Raw genomic sequence first — 26,677 nt, 5'->3', positions numbered from 1 at the left:
TCTCTCTTTCATAACGGTAGCACTACACATATTCTGTTATGACTGATGAGGGGGTGTTAGTGTCTTAGCCCTAATCATGATCGTTACTCCTCTAAATTCCATGGCTAATAATGATTTTGGCCGACAATTGATGTAACAACCACTTTATACTAACCTGCACTCGACATCTCATCTCTCCTTATCACCTTCCATCTTCTCGTTGTAGGTTGGGTGAGGTTGAAATTTACATTAATTAATATTAATCTACGCTATACTACTGACTGCATTCCATTTATATGATATTAGCTATCTTCTTTCTTCTTTTTTCTTTTACGACCAAAGTTGACAAATCTTCCCCTGTCGTTGTGGTTGTAAATGACGTGTATTGTGACGGCAGGGCGGCCTAATTAATTTTTTATGCATATATATATATTCATACAATTAGATCAGAGAAAGAATGTGATGATTAGGACGATTTATGATATATACCATCAGAGACCAAATGATTCTGTAAGGCAAAATCCTGGTAGGTGATGTTGAAGTTTGCATGAGAAGCAATCTTAAGTTTTAGGAAGTAGGAACCCCATGCTTATGCTTTTGTCAATTATGGTCTTCTTCTGACGCAATAATATCTAAGTTAGTAGCTTCCTAATTTAATTTCTTTTTATTTCCTCTTTTGTCCAAACGCTGTTCTTGTTTCTGTAGGGTATATCCCAGTACCGATTTGTAGAATTCTGCTACTGTATTAAATTCTAGTAGTTGAGCTATATGTAATTGAAAATTGTAATAGGTAAAACCTTTGGTTACCCATGAATGATTGTAGCTGACATAAATTGAGTCATTATTTTTTTAAAAAAAATTTGGTATTTTATTTAGAGAAAGGCTGGAATGCCATTAAGAGTCTTAAACTTCAGTGATAAAAGACTCCTTTTGACATAGACACAACTTAAAGAGTCTGAACTATACAATTATACAATACTTCGTAGCTGCCCACAAGGATTTTGTCAGCACCCACATGGAAAGCTAGGCACCAGAAAAAACAAAGGCTGCTCCTTCCTAGTCGACCCAAAGCCAGAACAGAGTGAATCCTCCCAAAGCAAGGCACCTGAAAAAAAAAATCCAGATGCTACAAAAATCAGGAAGAGTCATTAACTTTAATTTGGTAAAATCATAAGTAGATGGTGGAAGATTTACATCAGGCTGTACAAAGATGCACTAAAATGAATTTTTATTCGATAGCATTGTACTCTTCAAGCTATGAGACTATTCTTCTCACTTTTTGGCTAAGACTGAAAACACACACCCTGTCATCACCAGTTTCTAGTTAAACTAGTTTCAATTTAAAATTATAAACGAGTACAGTATATGATTATTTTTTACTCAACGACTAGACTAAAATAAAGAATATGACTCTCCCCATATCATTAATATTCTCTCAATTTCTACTGCATGTGGAAATTTAGCTTTCTTCTTTTCTTTTGTTTTTAGTGGTTAAATTAATTTTGAAATCTTTGATTTTATTATCATCAGAAAAGATTTGACTCGATGAATCAAGTGGCATGGCACTTTCAAAATCAAGCATAATACAGTACAAGTAAAATTAGCATACTATTTTACTAGGTGGAATCTTGTGATTACGAATCAACAACAGAGTTTTAACATTTGTTGAAGTCTTGGTGATGACATGTGGTTTTCAATGACGTCGGGGGGTTATGCTTGTCACATCGTCAAGTGAACATCCTAGACAAAAAAAGTGTACAAGACAAAGTTCCCTTATAACTTTACACAAGTAAAGTATTTTTTGCCGGATATGCATGTGTGTTCTAGAATCTATTGTATATATATATATATATAAAAAAATAACTTCACCTTCGGTAGGGACTTTGCGTGGGAGATGCCATTACTAAGGAAAAGCATTCAAATTAATTAAAATTTCTTCGTAACAATATTGTGGGAGTCTTTCTTTTCTTTTAATTGCCTTTAATGACCTCCATAAACACCAGAGTGATGAGCTGTTTCTATGTTAAAGAGTCTTGAATGTAAAATTATTTGCTATTTTAATAAAGAACTTGTAATTAAGGCCGCTACTACGATTTGCCTGTTAAATTTAGGATAATGATTTAAAGATTGCAACTAAAACTGTTAATTTATTTTCCAAAAGAAAAGAAAAAAAAAAGTTGTCTGACTGCTAGAAAAAGATTAATTAGTTTGATGGCATGTTGAGCATTGAAGAACAATCAAGTGAATGATGTTACAATACATCTAAGTATTCTTATTTACATAAATAAATGGGCACGCGATTTTCAGGTTTTTTTAATTACAATATGCAAATGGAGAAAGAGATTCTGCAACCAAGCATTAAACCGATCATAGCAGCAGCAGCCCAACTGGGTTTGAACCTACCTTCAAGGCATACCGACTTATAGGGCATGTTTGGCGCTTAGATTATTTAGCAGATTTAGCAACCCAGACTTACACTTTTAACTTTTTTCTTATATAATTCATAGAAATTTTCCCATGGGGTAGAAACTAAAATTCATTCCTCAACTATCATTAACTACTTTTATATGAATGTTTTTCTTGTTTCACCTTCTTTAAATAGATGTTAGAGATTAGAAAACTAATTATTCTTCAACCTCCTTAGAGTCAATAGCTAGAGTTGCAGATGATCAATCTATAATTCATCATCATGAACACTTCAAATAATCAAAAACCAATTACACAAGGAAAGGTTAACAAAAACTCAAGCTAGGCTTAAACTGCTCAGTGCTTACTTTCAGTTGGGTGCACGTGAAAAACAAGAAAATCTCTGCTCTTAGAGACTCTTTAACAAGTTAGTCTTCTAATAAGACACAGAAGAATTTTTTTTTTTTCCTTTCCAGAAGTAACATCTAGCATGGCTTTGAGGAAAATACAGCACCAGTTAGGGGAAAGTTCACAGCTAGCAGGCAAGCAAGCATATAATTAAGGCCCCATTTTTACCAACCAAAAGTTTTGATTAAAGATGATTTAACAGCAACCACCACTCCATTTCCCGAAAGCTTCTTAAATTAAACAGCGAATTTTTTTCCTAAGCAGAATCTTGATAAAGCTGCTTTACACAAAAGTAGCATTGATAGAGCAATTATTATTGAATCATTTATTTACAGGTGAGGATTATAGACTAATGGGGGACCCTTTTTATGAAAAACATATGATGAGAGAACAAAACGCCTTGGCCTTTGGGGTATATACTGCCTGCTTTCACTATTAAACGGGCCACGATGGGTCTTTTTGCCAACTTGTTTTTTATGGTTCTGTTGTGTATATATGTATTTTCACATGGTTGGAGACACTGGCCTGGAATTGTTCTAGATATCAGGTGGAACCCAGAAGAATGTCAAAATCTTACCTTTTGCTTTCTCTCTTTTCCTTCCGCCTATCGCGCTCTTGAATTACAATATTAATTTTCTACCATAAAAGAATATTGACCGACATCACTTCAGTCATCATCACGGAATGATCAAAGAAATTGATAACTGTTCATAAGGCTCCCCTGTGTTTTCCTGACTGGGCATGAACATAAAACAGTTGGCAATCTCTTCTTCAGTTTGTGGCAAGGGTAAGAGAATATCTGTGATGCCATATTACTTGTTCCTATCCTTATGGGTAATAAACCAATGAATGCCCGGTAGGAGTTATGTTATTGACAGGGGATGACATATTAATATGTTAAACTGGCTTTTGTATACGTGGAAAGATTCTAATCTTGTAAAATTACACATAATACCTTTTGCAAAATTTTAGAGGAACTCTCTGTTCTCTAATTGACGAAGACTCATTGAGTTTGAGCAATCACATCCATGTGCCATGCGTGTAGTAAATCCTTTTCATTTATGTATTTCACACATGCATAAAAGCAACTTGTAAAATACTACATGAATGAACATGATCAATTAGATATGCTTATTACAATTTGTGATTGCCCCCTTAACATTAGTCTGTAAGTGAAGTTGTAAGTAATCCATTACTCCAATGACAAATTAGACTCTGACAGGTTACTATAAATTCCAAGCAATGTGAACGAGAACGTTGAAGTTTCCTATGAAGGCGATGCAAGATTAACAATTAACCAATTCGGCAAAATACTCATTGAAAAGAGCTGGCAAAGACTAATCCAACAGGGTTAGTACCAAAATTTCGGCCATGTTTGCATAATTGGAAACCTAGGTTTATTGACGTGATGTAGGAACCGGCAACGTCCCCTTTGGACAAATTCTAATCTCTGACTTATTTGGACAAACAAGTTTATGCATAAAGGGATGGGACATGCTACACATTCAGCTACAACATATATTGCACCGATCTCAACTCTGTTGTTTCAACTTTTTATTTTTCTTGAAATATTCGTAGTCAACACATATCTCCTAGACATGTATATAAAAACTCCATGTTTTCTGCTTGGTGGTAACAGCTTGATACTTTGGTCTTAATGCTTTTATGTTTATGATCTCCAGTGTAGAGGATAGATGCTTTGTTTCAGGCTGTATCTGTTGTGGGTTCGGGTTCGGGTTCGGGTTCCTGTCTGTAAATTGTTTATTGTTTTATGGGTGCTTAAGCCTTATTTACTGTTACTGGGGTACCCCTAGGGGCCCTCGTTAGTTGCTGGATATAACGGTACACTGTACCAGCAGGGTTTTCTTTTAAAATTATATCTTGGTTGGTTGAGTAAAATAAAAATAATAATAAATATAAAAGTCTGATGATTTATCAAATATATATATATATATATATATATATTCATATTCGATATTTATTTTGTATTCAAATTAATATCGTATAATATTGTTTACCTTGTTAATTAAAATTTTGTAAGCCGAGGCTTCGTCAGTCAATCTTGGCCGGGCCTAGCAGCTTTGATTGAGCTTCCCTTTTACATTACAAACCCACAATTGAATTCTTCCAACTTTCAGTACATTTATTTTTATTGAAAAGCTTCATACTTTTTCCTCTTGGGGAGTATCAGTTCCAATCATTTTCTATATTGGACAGCCCAACCATAATTAGCTTTTAATGACCTTATGGTTAAGAGAGAAACTCAATTAATTGAATTGTACAAGTCAAGAGAGATATTAATGAAGCTTTTGAGCAATAGATGATGAAACCTTCAATTTGACGAGGATCAAATAAAACAATGATGCATATTTATAATTGATGAAGTGATTTAATCCCAATAGCAGACGCGGAGGTACAAATAAAAAATCAAATGAACTGAAAGTAATTAATTAAAAAGAAGAAAAAAAGATATGATCTTTAAACATCTTTATAGAAAGTATGATGCATGGATTAGAGGGAACAAAACTAAACATCATCTATATTTAGATGTGAAATTTAGTTGAGTTGAGTTGTCAATCTTATTTTTAATTTTTTCTTTTTTCTGGAGCCAATTTGTACAGACATTCCTAGCTACAAACATGCAAGCGTGTATTGGTTCTTTTCCACCCATTTTCTCTGTAGGTTCAAACCCAGAAACCCCAGCCTTGAATTTGGCAAGAAGGGAGATATCATCAAAGGAATACCGTTGATCACTTGTGCAGTAGTTATAAGCTTATGATGACCATCAAGATGGCAAATTATTTGTTTGAAGCAATCATTTACCTCTCGTTCAATTTTCGCCTACAAGATTCGATAGCTCTGCTTTGTTGAAAGATAATGTGGAAGTTAACCACATATGATATATTCAATGCAAGTAATTAATAATCAATTGGCACCTCGACAGGATGTTGAAATGAGGGTTGGTGGGCGCACACGTTAAAGGTGGCAAACAATTAACTTTTTAAACATGATACTTCTATTTTGGAGTGCCTTTTTCTAATTAAAATTTCTAGAAGGGTTGAGCTAGCTAGCGATGGTATGTTTGTTATAATGTAAGATCAAGCAAATTTGCATGACATGCATGTGTAATATTGCTTGGGTGCTTGGGCTACAAATTTTAATGCAATTAGCTAGAGATGCTAACCTGCATAATATAGGCACAGTGCATAGTTCTAATTAGAGATAATAACTCTCTCTCTCTCTCTCTCTCCCTCTCTCTCTCTCTCTCTCTCTATATATATATATATATATAGGAAAGCAAGCCTACTTTGATGTAAATCATTTCAAGTGAGCCCTCAGGCTGGCCAGATATTCCTCTATTTTTCTTTGCCTAATAATAATAAATCATTTCACTTTTGAATGAAGACAATTTAGAACATGCATGGCTTTTCATATCGTACATATTGATACATGCATGAAGTGACCAAATATTGTACAATCAAGAGAAAGAAAGAAAGATTCCGATGAGAGACAAGAAACGTAGAGGGTGTAGAGAAATCTAAATGCTTTTTCATGTGTCAAATTAATTTCGATAAATTTGTTTGAACTTTTCTGAACGTTAAGCAATTCTTTAGTTTTTTTTATTTCAACGACGAAAGGGAAACTTCATCCGGTGGCTCCCATTTTGAAACTATTAGAGTTTGTTCAGATAGCGCTGCCATTGTTGAAAAATTTGGATTTCCTCTCCAAATTGGTCGATCGCCCCCATTGCCCCACCATAGATAATGAAAAAAAAAAAAAGAAAGAAGAAAGAAAATTAAAGTAAACTTTGATGGTCCCTCGAGAAGTGAAGGTTGTGTTGAAAGGTAGCATGGTGGTTAGCTTCAATAAAAAAAAAATATATCATCAGTGTCATAGTCGTTGTAATTAAAATAAATCCTAGTGATTTTTCACCCTGATTAACCAACTAATGGAAGAGCTCGACGTGACGACGTAGGTCATTTTCGAGTCATGGAAGGATAAGCTCAAACTCAATCATGATAACGTTTTCACACCATTTATGAAATAGCATTGCTTGACTAGCAATTGCTCTCCTTAATTGAATTGTTTGTATTGTTAAAAAGAGTACGTATCAATGATATGCGGTGAAAAAATCAAGGGTTTCGATGAACCGACTAATATGCCAATTCCCTGTTGGTCCATTCATGAACTTCTGAGATGGGTTTAAATTAAATGGCATTCAATGTTTGTAATAAAATGGAGTAATGGGAAGCAGGTGTAGAAATTATGTACCAATAATGTTTTGGTCAAGTTCAAATTGCACCCAATCACTTTAATTATCACTCAATCAGAACCAAGACCTTCTAGGGGTGGGAAAAACAGGAATTGCTACATGTAATTTTGTTGCTCAATGTGACGCCCGTGTTGTCAAAGTGATTAGGAAAGTGACAACTTCAATTAATGATGCTGGATCTGGGCCTGAACATGGCAACCATGCTGTGGCCCTTTGAGTTTCGAGTTTTGTTCTAGCCCCATATATATGCAAAGGAATTTCAAGCACCTTGATACTGTCCAAAGCCCATTAACTACATAGGACAAAATAAGTTAGGCATTGATCATGTTTCAAAAGCTTGGGTCAGCATTTTGAGTTGTCCCGACTTATGCAGCAAGCAGCCCAAACTTGTGAAAATCAAAACTGTCCGAGTACCATCCTCCATCTTAACGCTGAGCCTCAACCTGGCCCAACATCCGTCTATTTGGAAAACCCTTTCAAGTGTTTTTTTTTTATAATTAAAAAAATAAGAATTTAAACTCTACTTTTTAAAAATAAAATTCATATATCAATCAGTAAGCTAAATGCTTAAATACCCTTTCAAGTTTAATACTTTATAACTTATATATTTTATTTAGTTTTAAATCATAATTATATATAAAATATAAATGTTTTTAAATGTAAAGTTAATTATCTACAAAAAATAATCAAAATGTTTCAGTGATATATGAATAAAATTTTGTAATATAATCTATAAATTATTTCCTACTATTAGAATTAAGAAAAAGATTCATAAATTTTTTTAGTATTAATAAATATGATTATTCTCGTTAATCCAAAAAAATTTCAATATCTGCAGTTTTATATATATTATGTAGAACTGCCATCACATGCATCTATTTTGCATTATAGTTTCTGTTGTAGCCTCCCTTTTTTAAGTTTCTAAGGAGGCAAATATTATTGTCATTCTTTCATGTAATTTTCTTTCTATGAATCTACAAATTCAAATTTGGAAGTCTTAAATTGCAGCATAGGTATTCAATTTTTGAACAAAACCAAAAGTCATAAAATTTTCTGAAATAATTAAATAAAGTGAAAAGATGATAATCAACTTGGTAATTGGTATATATCTTTAAATTGAATTATTTTTTTAAAAAAATCACTAATAAAACAATATATATATATATAAAAGAAACGATGTAATGTAAAATCATTATCTTTGAGGAAGGGGCGAAACAGGTCAAGTTTAGGATCTTCGTTTGCCACAACTTTATTTGATCGAAATACTGATTTCATATTTGATACCCCAGGAAACGTTCGAGTTTAGGTTAATATTAGGCATTAGCTGAACAAGGAAAAGGGATATTGAACGCATTACTTGCGTCTTAGGACCAAAATGGCTTACTTGCGAAAATGAGTAATCGATGTACTGTCCAGAAACCTATAAATTTGAGCATTAAACAGGGACAACATCAACCCCAACCAAAACAAAGGAAAAGATCAAATCAATACACCAAATGACATGTTCATACTACTATTTCAATTGTTTACATTGTCTAATGTCAAAACAAGGAAAAATAAAATGGGGGGAAAAATTGTAAGAAGCTGTTATTCTAGATGTCTAACAACAAGCCATCTTTGTTTGAGGAAGCGTTCCTACTGCTTGACAGACTCCATTGATCTGAAAATCCAACAGAAGTTGAGACCCCACTTCCACACTTGGCGACTGTCCTGACACTCTCAATCAATTCTTGAGTACGAGCTTCTTGAGACAAAATTTCCAACAGCTGTTCCGGGCTGATTACTAGCTTCACTTTCCAAAATCCTGCAGGCTTGTTGTACCTGGAGAAAACATCAGTATGGGACCTCTTCAGAGTCCCCTGATAATCACAGGACATCCTGTAAGGAGCAACGAGCGATGCTGGGATGCTGTTCGACCTGACATGGCCTTCTCGGACAATCTGGCCGCTATTACCTGAAGTGTCTTTGCCGTTAAGCGGAAGAAGATAGTATGATTTTCCAGGGAGGAGTTCTTCGTGGTGAAAGAGTGGTTTCCAGAAGAGATCATGGCTTCGAAAAATGGCGTGCCCTGGGAATTCATCTGTGATGCTTCCTGCTGTTATTGGAGCAGAAAACTCCATGACTCCACCGCTTGAAGTTATGACTTTGATCACACCATCAGCTTCTCCCAAGCCTCCAAACAGGCAGTTTCCCATCCTCAGAGTAGTATTTCTTCTTTTTCTCCTCCTCCTTGTAATTGAGATATGGAGGAGTATTAAAAGGAGGGAAAGTTCTGGAGGGAAAGACAATATATCGTCGGTGGGATTCTTCTTTAGAGCTTCCTCAATCCTACCGTTGATAATACACATCCAAAAAAGCATAAAGAAAAGAGAAAAGAAATGCGACCATTATCAGTAGGTGCATTCTTGTTACTAATCCACATCAAATGTTTATTTTGAGTGGTCCAACTATTCATACACGGAAAGAGATGAGTTTTTTATTAGTGTTTGGTATAGTAACATGGGCAATAAACCATGCCTAATCACATCACCAGCAGCTCCTGGGAATAAAAAAGGCGCTGCTGAGCCAACTCTTCGATTCTTTGGGACCCATGAAGCAGGAGAATCCTATAGATCAAATTGGATATAAATGGGAAATGGCGCAGTTAATAATGTACAGGGAAGCAAAAAGCCATGGTCAATGAACGAGACCAGTCCATTCAAGCTTCTTTATCACTTTCTCTTTACAAAAATTTCGTCCCTTAACTTGACAGCTTTGGAACTTAAAGTAAATTTGAAAGAGACAGAATCACATCCAATCTGCGGGGTTAATTATAACATTATCAACTTTCAACAGCCCAAAGGAACTAGCAGGATTGGACAAATAACTTTTTATTGTTGGGCACCTTACTGTATAAATTACTCAGGGTACTTGTCCATCATAAACATCGAAGTTTTGTCAGTGTGAAGGGTTTATAAATGCAATTGATGGCCTTCAGTGCAAATTTAATCAGGAAATGACTAGGGAACTTCGGAAGAGACAAAAAAATAATGGCAAAGTTCCAGCAAGGAACAGAGGATAGTGGGAGACCACGGAATTTCTGGGAAGAGCCATTGGGCGTACTGTCGCACTCCACTACTTCTATGTGGTGTTTTTGGGCATTTGCCACTTGCAATTTGGCCGCAATCTTTCTTGGTTTCTAATGGTTAGCGAGCTTTGATCGTTACCAATCCAACAAACTTATTTCTTCCCCTTCAAACTGACAATAAATTAAGCATGAACTTTGACTTTTTTTCCATTATCATGTTCAGATGCAATTCACTTTATTAGGGATCCTATCATGAATAATTTGTTTTTTATAGTTCTTTTTGTTCGTTGTCAGAAAGTGGTTGATAAAGAAGCTGGGCACAAACAGAGAGTAAGAGAGGAAATAAATCTTAAACCAATGAAAAGGCATCTGCCATTATCAAAGCTAATACAGCATGGCAAACCCATTAGCATAACGTCAGATCCAAATACTTTATGTTGGGTATTTAGAACATTAAATAAATATAAATCAAACACGTACCTGAATATTGGAGAGTATCTAGTACAAATATTTTATAAGAGGGTCAGACGAACTACCACAAAATTGGGGGTCTTCCCATTTCTCTTTTTTATCCAGGACAAGAGGCCGGCTCTTAATGCCACAAATTAATCTAAATTAGGGCTTAAAGTGAAAAAGGTGTCTAATCTAGTTAAATATTATGTCCAACTGGCCTTCCCATTATGGAAACTAGTAATTTAATATTTACACACGAATGGACTTATATTAATCTACTCAATAAGAGTATATCAACCCATAAAACAAAAATAAATCAGGTATAACCGTAGAATATGTGGATCATTAGATTATTTATTCAACCCATTATACACATTAAAATCAATGAATGATCCATTACCAGAAGCCCAGCCTTGCAGATGGAATGCCTTGCACGTACATTTCCAGGCAAACAAAGAAAAATTCAAGTTTTTATTACTCCTACGATCCTTCTATATATAACTGGGAAGAAGAGGGTTTCAAATTTGTCGTAAGAAGGGAACTATACATGTATTGATAGCAACTTACCAGGTCGACAGTGAAGGGAACAGAAAGTGTTACTCACTTCCCTCGGGGATGGTTTCAAGCAATGGTTGCCACCTTGTACAAAAATCGATTTTATACCGTCCTTCTCTGTGGACTCCCGCAAGCATTTCTTCTACTGACATCCGCTTGGAAAGCAATTCTCGAAGCTCTTGCTTTGTTACAAGCAGTCTGATTTTCTTACTGCCGCCATTCGTAGAGTCCTGTGGATAAGCAGATGTGATGGCAGGGCCCATGTGCCTTTTGCAATCTGTAGTAGTACTCTGGCTATCCGTTTCCGGAGGACTTGAAACCTTTCCAGGCTTGATCATAGCTTTCTCTTCAGAGCATACTTCTCCCTCGGATACATCACGGGAAGGCAAACAATTGCCCATGATTGGTTGAGGAATCCGAATGGAAAGGCATTTAAAAATAAAGAGATGAAAGCCGGTATACTGTTTATTAGTTATAGAGAGATGTGAGAAGTTTTAAGAGAACAAGAGAAGTGATTGCTTCACAGTTTTGATTAAGGGATTGTAAATGAAAGGCGTTGGTCTGTTGCGCCTTTCTATGTAATAGTTGTCAGCTTTCCCTGATGGGAGAACTCAAAGCTTATGAAAATTGTAAATGATAAACATGACGAGGATAAGCCTAAGGCTAGGCCTAAACTCGACGGCTCAAAACTAATCTAATTTCAAAATGCATGATTCATCTGGATAAGATAAAACTTTACTTGAGTTTTAATTTGCAAAGACTAAAGAGATAATTAAATTTGTTTGTAACAATATGTCAAATATATGACAAGATAATTATATTCCCCTTTGTTGAAAAATCTAGGAAAAAAGTTGGCCTTAAAAATGTATTGACGTACTCATGCATGTCAGGCTCTCATGCGTCAGAGTAACTCCATACGAAAATAAACTTTTCTGAGCGAATCAGGGCGTTCAAGAAAGGGCTTTGCCTCGAATCATTTTCCACTTTTTTTTTTTTTTTTAATCTTTCTTGCATAAATGATTGACCGCAGCGTTTCTTGACATTTCCCTATTGAATGAATATGGTTAATTATTTATTGGAAACATTTGGACTTGGAATAAGTAAAGATTAGAAGAAGGATTTATTCAAATTAGTTAAGTTTCAATAAATACAATTAAAAAGAAGGATGAAGTAATAAAACGATACAGTGGTCGCGAGCAAAAGTTACGTTTGTTTATTGAAGTAATTATTTAAATCAACTAAATATTAATTAGCCTGATTTCCTGGCTAGTGAGCCTTCCCTTCCCCTCAAATTGGGGCCAATTTAGGTCCACCCTAAAGCCTTGGGGTTGGCCTCGCAAACCCAAGTTGGTTTTTCCTTTAGAGTACAAAATGCAATAAAACCTAGTTATTTTCCTTTTATTTGGCAGAGTAATTTTTATGAAGAATTATATTTGATGTATTGATAATTTTTAATTTTAATTTTTTATAAATTATCAAATTATTGTTGGATCTGCTTCTTTGTCTCAATTGTGAATAAATTCAGCTCTTCAAAAATAATAACAATAAATCAAAATCTTTTTTTTTCCCCACATTTCTCTCTCCCTCCTTTTCTTCTTAGTCTTTGTTTTCGTTTAACTTTTCGTTTTTGGTTTTTTAAAAAGCTGGAGTTGTACTGCTTTCACAGGGCATTACAAAAAACTATCCTCAATGGTTGTAGATGCCTTTGCAAAAACGAGTGGAGACTCCTTGTTCAAACCCAGTGACCCAATCAAATAGATTTAGAGCTTACAAAAACAGATCCTTTTTTTTTTTTTTTATGAAAGATTGAATGAATTTTTATTGCTATTAAAATGTCAACCCAATGTGACCTGGGCTTTTAAATATATCCAGACATCTGAAACAATTTCAAGGCCAATGGCACTGGAAATGCGAGATTTTGAAAACACATGATCCAGAGCGAGATTTTGAAAACACATGAGCAGACCATGAAAAGTTTATGTGGCACCAATTCCTTGTACCAGCAGGACAACACGAGGAGGAGGACCAAGAAGAGATAAAAAGAGAACAATGACAAGGAAGAAAAGGTGGGAGGGAGGAAATCGTGGTAAAAAAAAACAAAAAAAAATTAATTTTTTATTAATTAAGTATTAAAAAAGTATTTTTTTATTATTATAGTAAAATAATGAGATATTGTTAACTTTTAATCATAATTATACATAAATTTATTAGTTGTTAAACTGAACATTTGGTCTAAAGAATATAAACACCGTTAACAAAAATTATAAAAATATTAAAATATCTTTTATTAATTTTAAAAAATATTATTATATTTTTAAAAAATAAAAAAATAAAAGAGTAGAAAGAGGAGCATCGTCTTGTGCTCCCAAGGGAGGGGAGCACCAGTGCTCCACTGGGGAGCTCCGGTGTTCACCAAATTGGGGATTTTTTTTAATTAATAATAAAAATAATAAAATTATATAATAATAATTATAAAAATTAATTAAAGGATAAAATTATTTTTTTTATTCTTACTACGTAAGTAAATTGACGAAAATGCTAATAGTTGACTAACGATTGAATTTAAGTATCTAACGAAAAATATTTTTTTTAGATGAAATGTTTATTTAAAAAATTAATAAATTTATGTGTTATTTCGATCCAAATTTAAAAAGAATAAAAATATTTTATCTTTATTATTAAAATTTTAAAAATATTTAATTTGATCTTATTAATGAGATAACATATTTTTAATGACTTGATTGTGCATAAAAGATATACATGACCAATATATCAAATATAGTCTCTTTATGTAGCATTTGGAAGGAACTATTGATCATTAATGCACATTATATACCATAAAAATAGCGGTGAGAGAATTCATATAATCTCTTGTACGTATGGGAGAATTCGTAGCTATGTAGGCTAGGAGCCAAGGGCCAGTCGTTTTTTTGATGAAGGGATTATGATCCGAAGATATATGTGTTTTTCTTTTTTTTTTTTTTTTTTTTTGATAAAGGGTATTTGTTTCATTTGTAGCAATGATAGAGAGGTCCCATTATGCCCTGGAACACCCAGCACATCTCAGCTTCTGGCTGGCGGCCCACCCGTTTGACAAAACTCCACGATGACGATCTTGACCTTATGATCGTTTTAAGGTTGAAAGCTGACACAGACTTGAAACTGTCGTGTTCCACCAAGCAGGTGAGATCACGCGAAGATAGAGATAGCGACTTCTTTGGTTAAGGAGGACCATATCATTGACTCCCTCCCAAAAAAGAAAAGAATCAATATTAAGGGATTTAATTATACAGCATAAAGAATTTCTTTTGAAAATCGTTCATATGCATCTGAATTTTAAATTATTCTGATTATAATTTTCCAAAATTGAAAAAATCTATCCAATTGATACCTTCTTGACGTTGAGTTATTAATTAATGGTAAGTTTGTTATATGAACTCAATAATGAGGGTTGCTTTCTGGCCTCAATCCTCATAGAAATTCTTATTTTTGCCCCTAGAGGAAAAAATAAAAAACAAGAGACCGACTTAAGAGCCAAAGGTCAGCGAAGAAGGGTACTAGACTAGTATGAAGCAGGGAACTGGAATTTGGTTGCTCATGAATGTGATGAACGCGCTGGGGACCGCTCACCACAAGATAACAACTTGGTAGTTTTCTTTGGACGATGGAAATTGGAAATTTTGTTCAAATAGATCAAAAGAAATTTGTCGTCTCTCAGCGTGAATGCTTCTGTTGCGTATGGCTTTCGGCTACTGCATCGGCAATTAGTTCAGTTAAGCAATCTTGCCTTGATATTGATCTAACTTCTAAGCCCGGGGAAATTAACTCATGCCAGGCTTGGGTTATGGCGAATAGGGGTAGGGGCCAACTTGTAGGGTTTTGCCCAGCCTGCAATCCTTCTATCAAGCCTTCCTTGTCCCATTTCTTCTAGTCTCTAGTCTCAAATTGTAAAAGTAAGCTCTTCTTAATTAATGATATTTTTGTTTTTGAAAGGTAAATTCATTTCATCTATATCAGCTTTACAAAAAAACTACCATTATGTGCTAGTTGACACAAACATTGGACTCATTGTCGTCACATAGGACCTTTACAACAGAAACCCCACTTTTCATAATTTGTTGCATGTGAGATCAAGATAACCCCTTTTCCTATTGGCATCTCATAGCAACCGTGTGCGCCTTTGACACAATACATCCGTACAACGTAGATCCTGGCCTCAATACAATCACCAGAACATGTAGCCTACCATTAAAAAACAAAAGAAAACACAGCATAATTCCATGACCAAAAATCTTATCACCAGCAGACGACCTTTTCACTGAGTTAGTGCCAACCCGGTCCTACCACAGGTGTCTCACATGAACCTCCTGGCTTTGAGCGGCTTCCATGCATTCATTATTATCACTAGTAGCTGTCTGCCATTAACACAACTCTTTCAATACAACAGATCTCTGAAAGGTCTTCATCCCTGTTGACATTTGACACCCTCTTTGGCCAAGGCGTCGGCCTCTTGGTTTCCTTCCCTTAGGATGCGACAAACTCTCCAATCTTTGACCTTTTTCTTAAAGGCCTCTATATGTAACAACCATTTTCTAAATCTTCAAAGAGCCTCACAAGGTACAGTTACCCACTTAATTGCATTTCGTGAGTCACTCTCCACCGTGAGGCTTCAAGAATTTGCCCCAACGACTCTGAAAATAGAAAGAACGCCTCCCTGATGGCTAGAATCTCTACCATATTGAAATACCCTGTTCCAATTTATTTTTTTTGGACAATAACATCTAACGACTTTAAAACTCCATTTTTGTTTTTTTGCCAAGTAATATCTTACTACCCCTTTTTGTCCTTTTAAAATGATGTTGACTTTGAGTACCCCATTTCCCTTTTCCTTTCCACCAGTTTAATTGTTCACTATACTGAATTCCTTAACTATTGAAATGCCTTTTGATTAAATAAACAATAAGCACCGATTAGGAATTTCCTTGCATATATTCTCTTTTTTTAATCATTTCGCCCATGTGAGATTGATAAAATAGTCTGAGCTCTACATATATCACGCTTGAAAGAAGCTTCAAGCACCCGCCCTCTCCAAGTCTAGGTCTATAGCCATATCCTTGCAAGTTGCAAACCATCACAAAACCGTGCGGTCAAGTTCATCGGAGAACTCTCATCAAAGACACACTGAGAAAGTGTTTGATACAAGCTTGACGCAATATCCGCCGTTTCATTTAGAGGAAAATGGATGTTGGTTACCATAAATCTTTTGAAAGCTCGTTTGAGTCGGCTGACACAACAGGTAAAGTCATCACTTGCAAAGGTAACAGACTGAGTTTCTGTATTTCTCTTATGACTAATCCTTGATTGTGTTGTTCTCTAAGATTGATGGACTTCCCTGGTTGTAGCTGCTGTAGCATGGGGTCCTGGACAGCCTCTTGTCATGGAAGACGTTCAAGTCGCTCCCCCTCAACAGATGGAGGTCAGGGTCAAAATCCTCTTCACTTCAATCTGTCACACGGATCTCAGTGCTTGGAAAGGCGAGGTAAACCCAATAATCAATTGTTTTTAACTCTTGATTTCCTCTTAGTTCATTAGTTTCTGTGACAACTCTGTCTGACCATTGCGGTTATATTTTAAAGAATGAAGCTCAGAGAGCATATCCTCGAATTCTAGGCCATGAAGCTTCAGGGTATGTGACAAGAAGTTAATCATTTTTATTTCCAGCTTTTGGCAATATTCCATTTTAATTTTCAGGTGAAAGCATTCATTAGAAAATACTTAGAAAGCTGAAGCAGATTACTAATATGATGAATGAATCTGTTCCAGAATCGTTGAGAGCGTTGGTGAAGGTGTTGAAGACATGAAAAAGGGTGACCATGTCATTCCCATCTTCCAAGGACAATGTGGCAACTGCATCTGCTGCAGAAATGAGAAAACTAATCTCTGCCAAAGGTTTGGAGTGAATCCATTGAAAAGCGTGATGGTAAATGATGGCAAGACAAGGTTTTCAACCAAGGATGGGAATCCCATATTTCACTTTCTCAACACCTCCACTTTCAGCGAGTACACTGTTCTTGATTCTGCCTGTGTTGTCAAGATCGATTTTGAGGCCCCCCTTGAGACAATGAGCCTCTTGAGTTGCGGCGTCTCCACCGGTAAATACCGAAAAATCTTGCCTCTTTTTTATTCTCTTAAACGATTCTGACTATAAATTTGTCTGAACATGTACGATTTTCTTACCTGATCAAGGAGTTGGAGCTGCTTGGAATGTAGCCAACTTGCAACCCGGATCAACCGTGGCAATCTTTGGTTTGGGTGCCGTGGGACTCGCTGTAAGTCTATTTCACAGACCCCGTAAATGAAGCTTGCTTACGTATTTTTACCAATACAGTTTTTTTGGACCGCTCTGGACCATTGAATTCAAACCATTCAATGTGCCACGATTACTTTTGACGCTTTCGTGTTTTACTAGTAATACAGTTTTTACACGTTTCTGATATTTAATATTTTAAGACCATGCAATGCACCATAGACCGGATAAGCTGGAAAAAATCAAATAGATATGGGCACAACTCTGTTTTGCTTGGCATGTGAAGTACATGTCGACCTTTTAATAACCTAAACAAAATCTTATTGCAGCCTTTTTAAGAAAATCATAGTTTTGACGTCCTGTGCATTATTATATTGTTCCGCCTTGCAATTACTTCTTTGTCATCCCATGTGCTGAAGTAAACGGATCTGATATACTAAATTGAAAATTGGAATTAACCAGGTAGCTGAAGGAGCGAGAGCAAGAGGAGCATCAAAAATAATAGGTGTTGATATCAACCCTAACAAATTTGCCAAAGGTACTTTTCCCCAGTAATATTAAATAGTATTTGGCTGTACTGCATAAAAAACCTCTGGTTCAGTTGCTGTGGAGACATTACTGCTCGAAGCAACTCAGAAGAATGAAAAAAAAAAAAAGTTTGTTTCATTTCATGTCAAAGCAGGGGAGACCCTTGTACATGCGAAGACATGACCCCAAAGTCCTATCCAAAATCCAATGACAGGATAATATGTTGGGAGTCTTTGTTAACTGTTGATTCCAAAATTCAGATTAAAACAACTGGTTCATTTTCCTTCACTATGAAATTAGAAAAATCCAACTTAAGCCACTGCCCATGGCTGTGCATTATCATCGTAATTAAGCTTAATAGTAGATTATATTGCAAGGTTTGTAATGTTGTTGGTCCATTGGTATATGTGCGAGAAGGCAAAGCCGTGGGAATTACAGAATTCATTAACCCAAAGGATCTAGGAGTGCCGGTGCACGAGGTTAGTGAGCTGCAACCAAAGATAGAACTGAGGACTTCTTGTACTCAAAATTAAGTTCCTAGTATAATGATATTAAAGAAACTGGTCAATGCAGAGAATTGGGGCTATGACTGATGGAGGTGTAGACTACAGCTTTGAGTGTGCGGGAAACCTTGAAGTTCTCCGCGAGGCATTTTTGTCCACCCACACGGTACGGCCTTTTCTATTAATGTCTGCCTCGGGTTTGCCAGTTTCCATTTCTATAAAAAGAAGGAATCAACTTCTCCCCCTCCTTTTAATAACTTCAATCAAATCTTCCATGCAAGACTGTATGTGAATGGATTTCAAGAGCATCACTTTGGATATGCAGGGATGGGGACTGACTGTACTATTGGGAATTCATCCAAGCCCAATGTTGCTGCCTCTGCATCCAATGGAGTTGTTCAATGGGCGTCAAATCATAGGATCGATCTTTGGAGGCTTCAAAGGCAAAACCCAGCTACCAAAGTTTGCCAAACAATGCATGTGTGGGGTAAGTTACTCAAACCCGGCTACTTTCTTTGTATAAACTTTACTCTTTTTAAGTCCAATGCAACTGAGATCTGTTTTGGAATTTGATTCCAGACCCTAAACCTAGACGAGTTTATCACGCATGAGCTTCCCTTCGAGAAGATAAACGAAGCCTTTCAACTGCTAATTGACGGGAAGTCACTTAGATGCCTTTTGCACCTCTAAGCTTTTTCACAGAATGCTGGCATCCGTTGGACATGGCAACCTCTGTTTCGCAAATCACTCACAGCGTGCTTGCAACAATTACATGTTTATCTTGTATAATGGAAACCCTTATGCAATAATATAGTTGTTCACCACTAAAATAAATCAGCCATGCAATAATATAGTTGTTCACCACTACAATTACATGTTTATCTTGTAAGTTCTCTTAACAAACTTACGTGCCAGTAATATCCTGTGCACCTTGAAGCGAAGAAATTTCATGCACGTTACTTTGTAGATCGCATGATTGCATGGTAAGCTTATTCTAATCGTTCTTCTGATTCTTCTCAATGAATTAATGGGTGTATACTTGACAAGATCAGATAGGAAGTTTGGCTGGACCTGCTTAACCCGTGTACCCAAAAAGAAAAAAATCAAGGAGTTTAACATGGGAAATTGACGTTACAATTTACAACATTCCAAAGAGAGCTTAGATATCCTGATACATTTGCTGCAGCGCATTAGTAGAAACTCAATATAGGGAAAACTTTCCTTGGCAAATGATCAATGAAAATAATATACAGAGCAATCATCTTAAAAATAAAAGCTAAGACTTAAATTCTCTAGAATCCCTTTCTCCAACAACTTACCCCCATCAGCAGGCAATTCCGAATTTTCACCAAGCAAGCTCGCATTCCTTGCTTTTTCATTCTGAAACCAAATAGCTATCACATAACAGGTTCCACGGTGTAACCATGTATTTATTCACAAGGAAATGACTTTGCCTTAAGCAGAGATACTTATGTGATTTCATGGACATACCATGTAATGTCACAAAAATACAGTATTAAGGTCAACCTAGCTTGAATTAATGCTGGTCCAAAAAATCCTATCATATACACAAGTTTAAGACTAAAGGGGGAAGGGGGGAAAGCTGATAGAGCGGCCATCTCCACTAGTCATCTAGCCAAAGCTTGCAGAGTACCAAACACCCAAAAGTACTAAAGAACCACTTCATCAGTCATATAGCCTTTAATTACCAAAAAGTGCAAAGAGAAGTTTAATTTTGGGACAGACCCAATCCACATTAGTGAGCAATAATGCATAACATCTTTCAAAGCCTCGAAGTTCCATCCAACTCTATGTATTGCAAGTTGCAAGGATAAACAAAAGATGACTCCTATAGTAACAATGATCCCGGGCATAGCAGCAGAGGATGACAATATATATAGAACAGGCAGACCATCAACATGGGAAACATCTTTACATGGGTGTGTGTATGTATTTTAAATATATATAAACTGGTACTAAAATCAGTTCGGAGCGCCAAGATGATTCAGTGCATGGGAATGCGAGGAGCACGTGGCCGAACTGGGGTCTTTGATGGGCTTACCCTGATCATACACAACAACCGAGGTTGACTTAAAGACAATTTTCATAAATACTTAAATCACTCTTTGGAGAGAAATTATGACAACATTTCCGGAAATGATGAAAAAACCAGGAATCCGACCTTATGGGCAATGACCCCAGAACCACACCACTACAGTTGAGAGCAGCAATCGCACTTTCAGCCTGCATGTGAACAAGAGAAGATTAAAAATTCATTCATTCATTCATGTAAACTGAAGCAACCCAATCTTGAGATGACGAAAAGGGAGCTACATATCACTTGCAAACTTTAAACTCATTTCAAAAACTTGGATAACATCTCAGATAAGCCAATGTAGGTTCAGTAACCAGAGGCAAACAATCTTGTTGTCCTGATCCAAACCACCATACATAGTTCCTTCAATAGTAACAACACATCATTTTTTGATCAAAACTACTCTTTAGCTTATCTGTGCAAGCAAGTCCACCTCAATTATTCAATTATTCACATTTTACAGTATTAAGCAAATAATCACTCTATTTACAAACAAAAAAATTTGATATGCTAACAAGCATACATGCAACTGCTACAAAATCTACCATACTAGAATACAACAGGTGAATCCTATCATTTAAGGTTACTTCCCTCTGGGCTTTAAACAGTGCAAACTAAACCACAGCTCTGAATGGCCAATCTTTGCATCATCAACCGTTAAGGAAGCATTAGAGTGAAGACTACAATTATTGATAAGCAAGTTCTCCGTACAAGAGAAGAATACATTCTTCTAAAGTTTCAGGTGCATATGGCACACAACCTGACCCCACCTTACACCATTGTGCTATCACTAACTGAAGATTTAATAAGGCCTTTATCCAAGGATGGCAAGAGATCCATAATTAATATTGGAAATATTTGGCAGGCCCTAAAAGACATAATCCAAACTGTACATAGGATCTGCTGAAAATGGACATAAACAAAAGTTCACCCCTAATAGACAGAACACCACATGGAAATCAACTTAAAGAAACATGCATCATATGGAAATTTACTTGCTTGGAGTCTTAACAAACTGTAAAATCTATCTCGATAGTTTGATATTATCAGTAGTTTATATCACATGTAGACTATTTCACGTAGTGATCAAATATAGAAATAACAATTTTAATTAAGCCTATTGTTATGCAACTTGTGAGCAATGATTGTCAAGGCTAACTGATAAAGCCAGAAAAGGTAAGCCTACAATTTTTCAGCCAAATAGAATCCAACTGATATGAAAATTCCAAATCCATGCAGCTGGCGTGCTTGATTTAGTGATAAATAATGTCATTTAGCCAACTAAAGGTTTATAGATCTCTAAATCCTTTTACGCAATCAATGAGTTATGCTTAATCTCCTTCAACGAGAGCCTTTAATTTTGTCAGGACGGAAATGGAGCAGTTACGAGACATCTGTTCAAGAATAGGTACAGAAAATGAAACACCAAACTAGTTTGGCACAGAAGATTAGCTTGCCTAGCAACTAGTTGCACACTTCAAAAAATAGCTCAAGTTGATAGCCTTTCAATTTATTAAGGTAATGCAGAGAGAGGAAAATACGGAAAAAATGAATCAGAAAAAGAAGCACCATATCTTCTACAGACCATCAGGTAGTAGCAATGTTTCATGTTAACATTGTTCTCTTAACCATCATTAGCAAATTAGACAATCAGGGTAATCCAAGAGACCATGCCAATAGTTCTAATGCAATGTTGTTTTCAATTTCCTACATGAGACCAAAAGACTACTAGCGGATGAAATGATAAACAATGTAAGAATCCTGTCATAGTTTGTGAATTGCATGTTATATTTCCAACAAGCAGTTGAGATACGATTGTTGACAGGAAGCTAACAAATCAATTTGGTTTTACTGATTGCTGGTACTACTTTGAGCAACTCCAAGTTGAACAAGAAAAGCTGCTCGAATCTGCTTCCATCAGTGTCTCCATTGAACATTCTTAGAGCCTCAAGCCTCTTTTCAATTTAGGAAAAATTTCAGGAGAAATAGATGTCCCAAAACACCACTGAAATTTTTAAGCATCTCCTCTCTGAACTTTAACAATAAATCCCCAAGATGAATATCAATGGAACAGTCTTTACTTTTCACTACCTTGCCTTTCCTTTCCTCCGTCCTTCCTACCAAAACTTTTTGACAAAATGTAAGCTTAGAAAACAATCACAAAACCCAATATCCTAGAGTCGACACAAACCTCATACTCAGTGGCTAGCCTAAACCTATCTAAAAGTAAGTCATGCGAAGATGTGAAAAGCCCCCAGTTACCTCATCAAACCCTTCAGAAACCAGAGAAAACTTGTTCAGCCATGTTCAAAAATGTACATGAATGAAGAGGAAGAAACAATTACCATTACAAACTCAACAAAGGCAATGCGAGTTGAATGGTGATAGTCCCCCAGCAACCTCAGGCGGTATACCTACATTAGACAAGATGTCCCTTTAAACGCATCCCTAAACAGGTTTTTCATGTAATAAACAGAAGAAACATGACTCTTGAGTTAATGGAATAACATACCTCCCCACAGACTGTTTCAAAAAAGAGTTTAACATCAGTTTGAGTAACCTGCAGAGCGCAAAATCATATAATTCTTGTAAAGGGTCCTTACTCTGCAATCAGGATCACTATTCATAATGAACATTGCCAAAATGCGAAAAGCTTCTCACCTTCTTGTCAATGTTTGTACAGTAGATAGTTCTTGCACACATCTGGCGTTCATCTTCATTCTGAAATCAAAATAACAGATATTTAACAGGCTGAATAGGTGAAGGAAATAAAAAATGCATCAAAGACTACAACATATCAACAAGTTCCAGTATGATAAATTGCCACAATGAGCCTCACCCTCGGCAAAAATGTTGGGTTAACTGGTGCTATAGCTGTTTTGGAAGGCAACACCCTAACTGGGTAGAATCCAAGCATAGTCCCTGCCAGATTCAGAGCAGCCCGTGCACCTTCTGCACAGCCAAACCATCAAACAGTAAAAAGCAAGTAAATATCACATTTTATAGTTAGATAATCTCCCTAAACTATGTACCAAAGACCATAGTTGAACATCACCTTCATCAGTGAACTCAATAAAGGCAAAACGTAGTACAGAGTTAGGATCACCACATATGCGGCAGTCAACCACCTATATAAGGAAAGAACTTCACTCAGACTTTGTTTTTGATGATAACCATCAAGATAAGCAATGAAAACAATATCACCTGCCCACAACTCACAAATAAACCTGCAAGCTGCTCTTCAGTGACCTACATCCCAACAAGCAAAAGACTACATGAATCTAAATACCAAAGAGATGTTAAAACAGAAATTGCAGAATTGATTGTGGAATACTAAACAAAGTGCAAAATGCTGAATGTATACCTGTTGGTCAATATCAGAAACATAGACAGTCCTACGGATAATCTCTTCCCTCTGGGCCATACTTGTCCTGCTGTTCATTCTCCGTTTCCCTTGACTGAAATTTTTCTTCTGAGAAAGACAACCATCAATGAACAGATGATGCTCTTTTCCACAATTGAGATGAGGTAAACTAGAGATTGCTAAATTTGGAATTTTAAATTTCATATTGTTTAAAATGCACATAGAAATTAATCCCCACTCAACCATATAAAATAATCAGGTTTCCTCCAATTATTCCCGTGACAACCAAACATCCTAACATAAGAATAAAGACCTTTGTTCTCCTTTGCCTTTCCTTTTACTGCATTTTGGAGCAAGCAGAGAAATGGCATAGTTACTGCACATCCAAACACCAACTTGGGATATTGGATGGCAGGGAGTACGTCACAAACTCAGATAAATCAGTTTTAAGTTATTACCCAGTGAATTTTTGAAACCCCAAAAAAAACTATAAGAAGAACCCCACCAACATGACTAATAATCCTCGCTTACTATTAAACAAAGCAATCAATCAAAAAATGGGGTTTTGGTAGCATACCCGTCTACCAGCACCATTGCCATTAGCATGGCCATTCCTTGTGATGTTATTGTTGTCATGCAAAAAAGAGTTGTCAGTGTAAAACCCTCCATTGAGTCCATGGTTAGCAAGTGAATGAGGCACGAACTCTTCAGCCATGGGGTTAAGTTTAGAGAACAGTTCCTGCAACTCTCTCATATCTCTCTTGAAGCTATCCCCAACTTCACCCCCACCACCACCATTGCTCCTCTGCAAATCCCCGCCGTTAGATCGATGAAGGGGACCACCGATCTTGTTGTACAACCCCTGATCGTTCTGGTGTAAGCTCGGATCGATCCTTGACCGAACATGGTTTTGCTTTGACTGATCCTGATCGTTTGATGCTACTGCTGCTGCAGCCGCATCTTGATTCGAAGCATTCTCAACAACCGCCATGGCCTGATGATTATTCCTAAAAAAAAAAGCTACCTTTTTTTTATCAACTGATCAACAAAAAGCCCTGAAATTTATAATCCCAAACATAAAAAAAAAAAAAAGAGAAAAATAAAAAAATAAAAAAATCGAGTTTTGAAATGTTGGGAATATAAAAATGATGAATCTTTTTGGAAGCTAAGCTAAAGCTACAATCATCTCCATTGATGACGAACAAAACTACAAACCCACCTCGAGATCACTACGGAGAAAACGAAATGGAAATAAATAACAGCAAAACAAAGTAAGATAGTCAAAAAAAGGCAAGATTTTTCATTTCTTACAGTGTCTGTAATTCTTTTTCCTTTTCCTTCTTTTCTTTTTTTTTTTTCTTTTTCTACCACTGTTTCACAGTGATTATCCGAGAGAGGGAAAAGAGAGAGAGACACACGAGGATCTGCTTCACATCGACCTAAATAAGTAAAATCAAATATATAATGGCTTCCAACAAAATGCTAAGCTTATATATATAAAAAAAAAAAGGAGAAAAAGGATTTTGCTTTGTTTGTTGGAATGTACAAACCTAAAAAAAAAAAAGGCCAAAGTAAATTCTTTCTTGTTCTTACATATCCATGTATGACATGACATTTGGATGCATGCATGTACTATGATGTTTTGCACATCCCATCATGTCTCTTACTATGACATGTCGGGTTACTATTACCTATGGACTGTTTACCACCACTGAGTTACTGTCGCTGGTTATACCGCTGTTCCTGTCTCTCCGTACTGGTGACCTGAAACTAAAGGACAACTGGACCGGTCGATGAAGGGCGTTTTGGTAAATTTGAAGAAATTGTCGGGGTAGCCAATTTGCCAACCGTGGTATGAAGCAAATGTTGACTTGGATTTGGCGACGAGCACCTGCGATTTTGAACTTCCTTCCTTGGGCGTGGTAGATAGAAAAATATACCTTACATCAAACTTCATTTTTTTTCTTTTTTTTTAATATTTAAGGAATATAATAAGGCATGAACTATATACTGTATAGGAAATTGAGTACTATTTATTTAAAGTCAAATATGTAAATACCTATAGTAATTTTAGTATTGTATTAATATCTCAAACATTTACCAAACATAATCACTCCAACAGTATTTTTTTAATATTGAAATAGTTATTCAAAATATTGACTTGTAGGTAATGAGTTTGCACTTAATCATTATCCATAGAATTTCACAAACTCAATTGCATATATAATTGCAGCATCATCTATAGCATTCATATCATCTTTTACTACTTGTATAAGCAATCTATTACTTATAAGGAAAAAAAAAAAAGAGAAAAACAGTAAAGCATTATTATTAATTATTAATTATAATAATTTAGGTATGATCCATGTGGAAATATTTTTTCATTCACTGGGCGAATATTCGGATATGAAAATTGACCTGCCATGTCTTCTACACGAGTGAACATGCAATAAATAGATACTATTAAATAGTTAGAAAAAGTATGGTATATTTTTTAATGAACACTTAAATGTGTTTATGCAATATAGAAGAAAAATAAATTAAAAAAATACAACTTAAATAAGTTCGGTCAACACGGTCCTTAATTAGGCAACAAATCTAAGAAAACATTTAAATATCTTTCTTCAAGGCTACCTCAAAAAAAAAAAAAAAAAAGAGAAACAATGAGCTGTCAGTAAGCTAACACAAGTTGAAACGTAGGTAAAGCAATAAAGGTCAACTATTATATGTTAAAAATTT

General features: G+C 35.8%; 3 protein-coding genes and 1 long non-coding RNA gene across 6 annotated transcripts; 1 reads left to right on the top strand and 3 right to left on the bottom strand.

The window, feature by feature from the left end:
- Nucleotides 1–8,472: 8,472 nt before the first annotated feature.
- LOC18605955 (DUF4228 domain protein) lies at nucleotides 8,473–9,382 on the bottom strand. Its single transcript, XM_018116939.2, has one exon. It carries the CDS (start codon nucleotides 9,259–9,261, stop codon nucleotides 8,659–8,661), a length of 603 nt encoding a protein of 200 aa, XP_017972428.2. The 5' UTR covers nucleotides 9,262–9,382; the 3' UTR covers nucleotides 8,473–8,658.
- Nucleotides 9,383–16,076: 6,694 nt separating this feature from the next.
- On the top strand, nucleotides 16,077–19,445 carry LOC18605954 (GroES-like zinc-binding alcohol dehydrogenase family protein). Its single transcript, XM_007039300.3, has 10 exons — nucleotides 16,077–16,458; nucleotides 16,544–16,680; nucleotides 16,778–16,827; nucleotides 16,965–17,293; nucleotides 17,388–17,470; nucleotides 17,911–17,986; nucleotides 18,394–18,455; nucleotides 18,550–18,645; nucleotides 18,805–18,966; nucleotides 19,059–19,445. The coding sequence occupies exons 1-10, from the start codon at nucleotides 16,380–16,382 to the stop codon at nucleotides 19,167–19,169; spliced, it is 1,185 nt and encodes a 394-aa protein (XP_007039362.3). The 5' UTR covers nucleotides 16,077–16,379; the 3' UTR covers nucleotides 19,170–19,445.
- A 702-nt stretch (nucleotides 19,446–20,147) lies between these two features.
- On the bottom strand, nucleotides 20,148–25,473 carry CID11 (CTC-interacting domain 11). 3 transcript variants are annotated; one of them, XM_088804138.1, is made up of 11 exons: nucleotides 25,250–25,473; nucleotides 24,516–24,945; nucleotides 23,939–24,043; nucleotides 23,779–23,823; nucleotides 23,630–23,702; nucleotides 23,414–23,526; nucleotides 23,236–23,295; nucleotides 23,087–23,134; nucleotides 22,920–22,988; nucleotides 20,662–20,723; nucleotides 20,148–20,542 (listed from the first exon to the last, which is right to left on the bottom strand). In XM_088804138.1, exons 2-11 carry the CDS (start codon nucleotides 24,927–24,929, stop codon nucleotides 20,485–20,487), a joined length of 1,047 nt encoding a protein of 348 aa, XP_088660264.1. In that variant the 5' UTR covers nucleotides 24,930–24,945; nucleotides 25,250–25,473; the 3' UTR covers nucleotides 20,148–20,484. The 3 variants fall into 3 exon arrangements, with proteins under 3 accessions (XP_088660264.1, XP_088660263.1, XP_007039357.1); XM_088804137.1 differs by having other exon boundaries at nucleotides 23,939–24,046; nucleotides 25,158–25,469; XM_007039295.3 differs by having other exon boundaries at nucleotides 23,939–24,046; nucleotides 25,250–25,468.
- On the bottom strand, nucleotides 22,124–22,913 carry LOC148763833 (uncharacterized). Its single transcript, XR_016025025.1, has 2 exons — nucleotides 22,766–22,913; nucleotides 22,124–22,700 (listed from the first exon to the last, which is right to left on the bottom strand). It is a non-coding gene; the product is annotated as an uncharacterized LOC148763833 (long non-coding RNA).
- Nucleotides 25,474–26,677: the final 1,204 nt, after the last annotated feature.

Source organism: Theobroma cacao, chromosome 3 (assembly GCF_053813885.1).
Source record: "Theobroma cacao isolate CCN51 chromosome 3, ASM5381388v1, whole genome shotgun sequence".
Classification (NCBI taxonomy): domain Eukaryota; kingdom Viridiplantae; phylum Streptophyta; class Magnoliopsida; order Malvales; family Malvaceae; genus Theobroma; species Theobroma cacao.
Note: the sequence above shows the minus strand (reverse complement) of the source record. Positions and strands in the feature narration are given on the sequence as shown.